The sequence below is a fragment of the Aotus nancymaae genome, unplaced genomic scaffold (assembly GCF_030222135.1).
Source record: "Aotus nancymaae isolate 86718 unplaced genomic scaffold, 86718_ANA_hifiasm-v0.15.2.pri h1tg000106l, whole genome shotgun sequence".
Taxonomy (NCBI): Eukaryota; Metazoa; Chordata; class Mammalia; order Primates; family Aotidae; genus Aotus; species Aotus nancymaae.
In genome coordinates this window covers 820,023-828,508 of record NW_026988521.1, presented here as the reverse complement: position 1 = coordinate 828,508, position 8,486 = coordinate 820,023, and the positions used below count along the sequence as shown (strand labels likewise).

Sequence of the window (8,486 nt, the reverse complement as noted above, 5' to 3'; positions counted from 1 at the left end):
AGGGCGACCAAGAGTCAGGCTGGGGCCGGAGCTCGCCGGGCGCCGGGTGGAGCTTCCGCCATCCGCGCTCCTGTGCCCGGGCGAGCACCCCGAGCCGCCCCGGTGCGCGTCCCGGTCCCTCCACTCTCCGCACTTGAAGGGCGCCGGGAAGGGGAGCGAGGTGCGGCCCTCGGCCTGCCGGGCCGCAGCCTCCTGCGCACGTTCCCGCTTCAGGGCAGGCGTGGGGGGCCCAGCGCGCGCGGGGAGCGGAGCGGCGGTGCGTCCGAGCTGCGCGGGAGTCGCCCTCAAGCTGCAGGGCTCTGAGCGCACCGAGGGCGCTGGTTGGGTCTGAGGGCGGGACGAGCTGGCGCTTTCTGAGAACCTCAGGGTGCCCGGCAGAGCGCGGTGGGCAGTGCGCGGCCGCCAGGGCCAGGCTGGGACTGAGATTCCCGGCCCCATGCGGCTGAGGGCAGGGCCAGGGGCCAAAGGTGACCCCTGTCTGATTCTGTGGGCAGTACCAGCCACCAGTCACCGGGTCCCGAGTCCCAGGTCAGCCTGGGGGGTGTCCGTGTGGTGACAACGGAGAGGCCGTCTGCCCCTCATCTGCTCTGAGCCAGGAGCCTCGGACAGCTGCCCCCCCACCCCAGCCTAAAGGGAAGGTCCACAAGACGCCATAGCAACTCCTCACCCACTGGGGGCCCCTGCCTGGGAGAGGGACGGGGAGAGGGCCACAGAGCCCTGCTGCAGCCCCATGGTTGGCCTGGAGTTCCGGAAGGCCCCGTCCCCTGGGGTCAGAGGTCAGAGACGCATGGGGAGCAAACCAGCTGGCCCCTTGGCTCCTGAGTGTGACCCCTAGTGCCGACTGGGAGGCAGACTGCAGACCGCACAGCCCTGTCCTCCGTGCATGCACACACGATGGCCCCGGCTGGGGTCTCCATGCCAGGAGGACGCCCCACCCATCACCCCTGGAACCTGCCCCTTTGAGCACCCCCCCAGCCCCCAACACACACACACACACACACACACACACACACACACACACACACACACTCACACACTGCACAGAGGAAAGTGCCGTGCCTGGGTGGGCTGGGGCGGGCCCCAGAGGAAGGAGCCGCTTGACTCAGAGCTACAGGAAGAGCTGGGGCAGGCGGGGCAAGAGCCACCACTGCCCGCCCGCCTAGGGAAGGGGGGGTGCCCGGGTGGGGTTTAGGTTTAGGAGAGGATGTGACTGCGAGGCCAGGAAGCTACAGGCAGAGTTTTGATGAAAATACACATAAACACGCGCCAGGCCCTCACGGTGCTCGCCGATGCATCCGGGGCAGCCTGGGTGCTGTGGACACTCCCTGGGGCCCAGCGGAGGGGACAGTTCGCTCCCAAAGGCACATCAGTGACCAACATTCTCCCAGCCCCGGAGGGAAGAACTGGAAACAGGTGACTGTGCCTTCCCTGCTGCTCCGAGTGAGCCTGAGCCAGGGCCTGTCCTTAGAACCAGGCCTGCTGAGGGGAGGCTGGCGGCGCACAGGGCCCTGTGCATGTGTGTGTGTGAGTGAGGGGCAGCAGGAAGCTGAGTGTGGCACTGGTGGCCAAGGGTGGGTGTGAGGTGCAGTGTGTGCCGTGGGGTGCTTGGGGCCCTGGGTTCTGTGACAAGTGTTGCAATGGGTGTCGCAGATACTCAGAGGGTGTGCGAGGTGTGTGTAGCCTGAGCTGTGTGCAGAGCTAACGGGAGGTGTGTGTCGTAGGAAGTGTGCCCACGTAGGAGGTGCAAGTGTGCACGGGCTGAGACTGAAGCTCAGTGCAGGTGTGCATGGGCCAGAGGGCTGTGTGTGATCGTGCAGGGAACAGGGTGCAGGGGAGGGGGTTCAGGGGAAGGTGGGCAGGGAGAGGGTGCAGGGGAGGGGGTGCAGGGCAGGGGGTGCAGGGGAAGGTGGGTAGGGGTGCAGGGAGAGGGTGCAGGGGAGGGGGTGCAGGGGAAGGTGGGCAGGGAGTGCAGGGAGAGGGTGCAGGGGAGGGGGTGCAGGGCAGGGGGTGCAGGGGAAGGTGGGCAGGGGAGAGGGTGCAGGGGAGAGGGTGCAGGGAAGGTGGGCAGGGGAGGGGGTGCAGGGGAGAGAGTGTAGAGGAGAGGGTGCAGGGGAGGGGGTGAAGGGGAAGGTGAGCAGGGGAGGGGGTGCAGGGGAGAGGGTGCAGGGAAGATGGGCAGGGGAGAGGGTGCAGGGGAGGGGGTGCAGGGCAAGGTGGGAGGGGGAGAGGGGGCAGGGGAGGGGGTGCAGGGCAGGGGGTGAAGGGGAAGGTGAGCAGGGGAGGGGGTGCAGGGGAGGGGGTGCAGGGGAGAGGGTGCAGGGGAGAGGGTGCAGGGGAGAGGGTGCAGGGAAGGTGGGCAGGGGAGGGGGTGCAGGGGAGAGAGTGTAGAGGAGAGGGTGCGGGGGGGTGAAGGGGAAGGTGAGCAGGGGAGGGGGTGCAGGGGAGGGGGGCAGGGGAGAGGGTGCAGGGGAGGTGGGCAGGGGAGGGGGTGCAGGGAAGGTGGGCAGGGGAGGGGGTGCAGGGAAGGTGGGCAGGGGAGAGGGTGCAGGGGAGAGGGTGCAGGGGAAGGTGGGAAGGGGAGGGGGGCAGGGGAGGGGGTGCAGGGGAGAGGGTGCAGGGGAGAGGGGGCAGGGGAGGGGGTGCAGGGGAGGGCATCTGCTTTCTTGCTGTGCTCATATCCTGGCAGTCTGCCCTTGACTTCCAGAAGGTTCTAAGGCTGCTTTTGGAGGGAGGGGTTTGAGGTCTGAGCCTGGGGCGCTCAGGGGTCTGCTGGACTGGGGTGCGTCCTCCTGGGCTGGCTGTGAGGGATTGGTTGCATGAGGAAGTGTGCGTTTTATGGCCCCTACGTGGGTGGTTCCTGTGGGTCAATGACCTTCCTTGGACTGTCCTCCACTGCAAAGGGCTTCTTCCGGGACCCCCTTGCCACCCCCATGGGACTGTGCCTCATGCTGTATTGGTTCCTGGGGAAATGTCAAACAGCCAAACCTGGGCCTCTGGCTGTGGGAGGCTGAGAGGGTTGTCCCTGCCACAGCCTCTGGGGCCTTCGGGGTGGAGTCCCAAGGAAGCTGGGGTGCAGAACCTTAGGCTCGATCCCCTCATCCCCACTCCCACTGTGTCCCTGCCGCAGGGAGGGGAGCAGATGCTCAGTCAGTGCCTGTTGGATAAACGGGGTGACACTGTGGCACCCAGTAAGGAGGGGCCCCCGGGATGCTGAGGAAGAGGCTCCGGGCTCCTCCCTGCAGCCACCTCACTGAGGAGCTCTGGGAGACGTGAGGTGTGTGTGGCTGCTGCCATGGGCTGGGAGAGGGCACAGGACCCGGGAGCAGGGACCAGGGACCAGGAAGAAGGGGTTCCTATGAGCCCCTCAGAGCTGCCTCATCCCTGGCCCTGTTCAGTCTCCTGCCTCACAACCTCAGGGCGAGGCTAAGCTTAGGGCTCCCGAGGTGTGAGGTGTCTGTGCCCAGGTGTATTACTGACTGCATTGAGGCGTGGCCCAGGGTCTCAGCTGGGCACCCACCCCATGGCACAGGGCATATCATACCTCTGCCCAAGGCCAGGCTACATCACTGGCACAGCAGCACGCCCCTGCAGTGGCAGCTCTGTTGAAGGGGACAGCCAGGGGTGAGGCCAGCTGCCATCTCAGGAGACAGGGTCCCACCTGGGGTAGGTCCACAGTACCGCAGGGTCATCATGGTGGCCCCGGGCCGGTGGAGGTGGCCCTGGACTTGAGGGGCCCTCCCTGTCGCCCTGGGCTGTGTAAGGTGGCCCATTCTGGCCATGTGTGAGGGGCTCGAAGAGATGCCCTGCTGGCCTCTGGGAGCTCTGCCAGCATCCATGGGGCTGCTCCGGGTGGCATCTGGTCAGGCCCAGTGCCGTCTGCGGCCGGCAGTTACTGGTTAACTCACCCTGTTCCTGTTTAACTTGCTCCCTGGGGATGGCGGCAGCCTCTGACCCATCCAGGTGCCCTGTCCAGCTGACTGCCAGCAGAGAGGAATCCTACCCAGTTCTTGGATCAGGCTGCTTGGCTGAGGAGCCCTGTGGAGCCGGGGGTGGCCCTGGAGCTCAGCCTGCCCCGAGGAGGCCCTGGCTCAGAGCCATGCCAGGTAGGCTGGTCAGAGAGGGATGGGCGCGAGTCCCCAGTCCCACCTCCTGCCCCTCGGGCTGACTCCATATCATGCATCCTGCTCTTATCCCAGGCTCTCTGCTTGGCCACGTGCCGGGGGTAACAGGCCCTGCTCACCCCTTCCCCTGGGCCCTTCGCTCTGAAACCAGGGCGGGTGGTGAGGATGGGCGCCTTGCACCCTCTCCTGCACCAGGCCTCCAGTCCAGGCCATGAGGGTCAGTACGGCCCACGAACAGAGGAGTGGGCACTTCGGGGACCACGGCGGGGGTGTGGTAGATGTGGGCTGGTAGGAGATCACACTCGACCGAGGAGATGCCGGTCTGGCCTTCCACTAGGGCTCATAACCCTGATGTAAAGATGAGAAAGTCCAGGCCTCAGGTGGTGGGGAGGGCTTGCCTGTGGCCAGGAGCAGAGGGCCCCAAGACCCCTGGGCCAGGGACAAGCCAAGGCCAGCTGCTCCCGGCTCCCAGCTCTGCCCATCCAGTGGAAGGTGCTGGCACACTGGGCATCTGGGTCCTCAAACCCACCGGTGCCCACAGTCACTGCAGATACCCCAGCAGAGGCAGGCCAAGCTGAGGGGTGCAGTGCCCGGCCCCTCCTCTGAGACGGGCATCACGGTGTCACCAGGGGAGGGCACCAGGCGCATCTGGGAAATGGGGGGACAGACTCATGTCCTGGGTGGACAAGCAGCCAGACGAGGCTCGTGCATGGGCCTGGGGCAGCTCAACTGTGACTGGCCACTGCTCTCTGTCCCCTCAGCACAGGGCGGGCGGAACACACAAAGCCCGGCCACTTCTGGGGGAAGACGTGGCAAGTGCCAGGCCCGTCCCTGTGGGACTCATGGGCAGACACGGTGTGACCACCACACCACACGGAGGCCTTGTTTCTTCCTGCACCGTGGGCCCCTGTGGAGGTGGCGGGGCCGGGCACCCTGGCACAGCTGACCCACTGCGTCCTCTCTCTTTCTTCAGGTGTCTGCGACAGGGCCCTTGACTTCCTCTCCCCGGCTGCAGACCAGGTGCTGGGGCCTGCCTTGGGCAGCTCAGTCGCTCTGAACTGCACGGCTTGGGTAATCTCTGGGCCCCACTGCTCCCTGCCTTCAGTCCAGTGGCTGAAAGACGGGCTTCCACTGGGAAATGGGGGCCGCTACAGCCTTCACGAGCACTCCTGGTAAGAGGCCTGGGTATCCAGGGTCAGAGTGACCCCTCAGACATGCCAAGGCCAGTGGTCTCCCTGAACTATGCCAGGGTCCAGAACCACCTGGCCAGACATGACGTGAGCAGAGTGCCTCTGTGGCCCCAGACAGAGGGTCAGTGATGTCAGGGACAGAGCTGGGGTCTGCATGGCCCCTGTAGACACACACCTTGTACACTGCCCAGGGCTCTGGGTGTCAGCAAGGTCTAGGGCCCGAATGAATGCCAACCGCCTGGCCAAGCCTGCCATCAGAGGACCTCCAGGCCCCACACCCAGGACTGGGACGGCTGCTCTGAAACAAATCTGCCCCCCCTCCAGGTTCTGGTCACTTCTCTTGGCTTAAAGCCCAAGAACCACCCAGAGGCCCAATTCTGCAGCCTCCCTGGGTGAACCCAGACAGGTGGGGTTCTGGGGTGTCCACTGGTATCCCCAGTGGACCCTGACCCTGGCTTGGTATCCCCAGGTTCAAGGCCAACTTGTCAGAGGGGTTTGTGTCCAGTGTCCTGGGGGTCAACATGACCAGCGCTGAGGACTATGGGGCCTTCACCTGCTCCATCCAGAACGTCAGCTCCTCCTCCTTCACTCTTCAGAGAGCTGGTGATGGGGTCCCCTGGGTAGAGGGTAGGAGGGAACCTCAAAGCTTGGGAGCTCGCGGAGGGGCGGTGGCTCAGGCAACCCCCCCGCAGGCCTTGCAAGCCACGTGGCTGCGGTGCTGGCCTCCCTCCTGGTCCTGCTGGCCCTGCTGCTGGCCGCCGCGCTCTACGTCAAGTGCCGTCTCAACGTGCTGCTCTGGTACCAGGACGCGTACGGGGAGGTGGAGATGAACGGTGCGTGGGGCCCCGTGGGCGCAAGGAGGGGTCGCCGCGGCCTCCGCCGCTCTGGAGGCGTGGGGCGGGGAGGCGTCAGCCTCGGGGGGCTCCGTGCTGGGGTCAAAGTCCGGGAGGGCTGGCGTGAGGCCTCGGGAGCCACCGGGATGACTGGCCACCGTCCGCAGACGGGAAGCTCTACGATGCCTACGTCTCCTATAGCGACTGCCTGGAGGACCGCAAGTTCGTGAACTTCATCCTGAAGCCGCAGCTGGAGCGGCGTCGGGGCTACAAGCTCTTCCTGGATGACCGCGACCTCCTGCCGCGCGCCGGTATCCCGGGCCCCGCCCCCACGATCGGGCCCCGCCCCACCCCGGAGCTCCGCCTCACCCGGGCCCCGCCCCTTAGTCCTGCACCTGGCCCCGTCCCACTGGAGACCCCGCCCACCCTGGAGCTCGGCCCCGCCCCTCGATCCCGCGCCCGGCCCCGTCCCACCGGAGACCCCGCCCCACCCTGGAGCTCCGCCCCACACAGGCCCCGCCCCCTAGTCCCGCGCCTCCGACGCCCGTCCTCCCGCAGAGCCGTCCGCCGACCTCCTGGTGAACCTGAGCCGCTGCCGGCGCCTCATCGTGGTGCTCTCGGACGCCTTCCTGAGCCGGGCCTGGTGCAACCACAGCTTCCGGTGGGTCCCGCGCGGGGTGGGTAGGCCCCGGCTTGGCGTCTCCCCTGACGGTCCCGCCCCGCAGGGAAGGCCTGTGCCGGCTGCTGGAGCTCACCCGCAGACCCATCTTCATCACCTTCGAGGGCCAGAGGCGCGACCCCGCGCACCCCGCGCTCCGCCTGCTGCGCCAGCACCGCCACCTGGTGACCTTGCTGCTCTGGAGACCGGGCTCCGCGGTGCGCGGGGGGCGTGGGCGGGGTCGGGGCGCGCGGCTCCGTGGGGGGCGTGGGAGGGGCCGGGGCGCGCGGCTCCGCGGTGCGCCGGGGGAGTGGGAGGGGCCAGGGCGCGCGGCTCCGCGGGGGGCGTGGAAGGGGCCGGGGCGCGCGGCTCCGCGGTGCGCGGGGGGTGTGGGAGGGGCCGGGGCGCGCGGCGTATTAGAGATGGGCGGCGGTGTCCAGGCTGCAGACGGAGAGCTCTAGGCACCTCGCTTTGTGAATGGGCCCTGGGGGAAGGTTCTGCTGTCCGGGACCGATGTGGGGAGCTGCCCTGGAGGCCCTGGAGCGGCGGAATAGCTGCTGCAGCCGCGGGGCTCTTTGGGGCTAGTGAGCCGCGGGCTGACGATGTGCGCGCCCTCCCACGTGTTCACACCTGCAAACCGCCCCAACCTGGCCCCCAGACTCCTTCCTCTGAGTTTTGGAAAGAATTGCGGCTGGCGCTGCCGCGGAAGGTGCACTACAGGCCAGCGGAAGGAGACCCCCAGACGCAGCTGCAGGACGACAAGGACCCCATGCTGATTCTTCAAGGCCGAGTCCCGGAGGCCCGGGCCCTGGAAGAAGGCGACCTGGGTATGCCCATCCAGCTCCACTCTGGACCGGAGAAGCTCAGCCCAGGGCGTAGCGGGGGCAGGCACAGAGCAGACGGCCTGGAGGGGCCCCGGTGTTGGGGACTCTTCCTGGCACCGACGGCCCTTGCACAGCCTCTCTGCTCCGGGGGTGCTCAGCCCTGGGCCTGCCTGGGAATATCCTGGGCCTCACAGGCCACCACTGCAGGAGCTGCGCTGGGACAGCCCCTAAGTGTGTCTGGGCCAAGGCTGTGGGTGGTCACCTCAGGCATCTCGGTCTCCCCTCCGCAGGTGTCCCGGGGCCTGTCTTTGGAGAGCCATCAGCTCCACCCAGCACGGGTGGGGTCTCGCTGGTAGAGGGCCGGGGCAGCGAAGTGGACATATCGGACCTCGGTTCAAGAAACTACAGTGCCCGCACCGACTTCTACTGCCTGGTGTCAGAGGATGATATGTAGCCCCCACTCAGAGTGCAGGATGATAAGGACAGCGGGTGCCAGGGCACGGGGGTCGTTCCTCCTCAGCAGGACCACAACCCCTGTCTGCAGCCCTGGGACCCTCAGGACCCCTCCCAGTGCCAGAAAATAAAGTCCTTTTGGATTGTGCCTGGGCCTGAGTCTCGTCCCTCCCTCCTCACCCCCCAAATCGCCAAATCTGCCCTCTCCCCATCCCCATTCCTAAGCTCAGGCATGTCCCTTGCTTACGGTAGCCTCCCTGCCTGGTCCCTGGTTGGGGATGTGACTGTCCCTAGACCCTTCCCAATCCAGGCAGGTCCTCGATGGGCAGGCCCCTAGAGACCTCAAGTTCTGAGCTTCACAGAAGCTTTGTTTTAAGAATATCAACAGTAGGCCGGCGTGATGGCTC

The 8,486-nt window shown here is 66.7% G+C and overlaps 1 protein-coding gene across 1 annotated transcript; it reads left to right on the top strand.

Moving 5' to 3' along the window:
- Positions 1-1,010: 1,010 nt before the first annotated feature.
- On the top strand, positions 1,011-8,227 carry SIGIRR (single Ig and TIR domain containing). Its single transcript, XM_064370317.1, has 10 exons — positions 1,011-1,413; positions 3,945-4,103; positions 5,095-5,293; positions 5,781-5,914; positions 6,004-6,144; positions 6,312-6,455; positions 6,703-6,805; positions 6,870-7,020; positions 7,461-7,629; positions 7,917-8,227. Exons 2-10 carry the CDS (start codon positions 4,097-4,099, stop codon positions 8,078-8,080), a joined length of 1,212 nt encoding a protein of 403 aa, XP_064226387.1. The 5' UTR covers positions 1,011-1,413; positions 3,945-4,096; the 3' UTR covers positions 8,081-8,227.
- Positions 8,228-8,486: the final 259 nt, after the last annotated feature.

What these genes read in the sequence shown, in the direction of transcription:
- SIGIRR (XM_064370317.1), top strand. An exon ending in CGACCTCCTGCCGCGCGCCG is followed by an intron (nt 6,456 to 6,702) that starts GTATCCCGGGCC and finishes GTCCTCCCGCAG; the next exon opens with AGCCGTCCGCCGACCTCCTG. An exon ending in TGGTGCAACCACAGCTTCCG is followed by an intron (nt 6,806 to 6,869) that starts GTGGGTCCCGCG and finishes CCCGCCCCGCAG; the next exon opens with GGAAGGCCTGTGCCGGCTGC.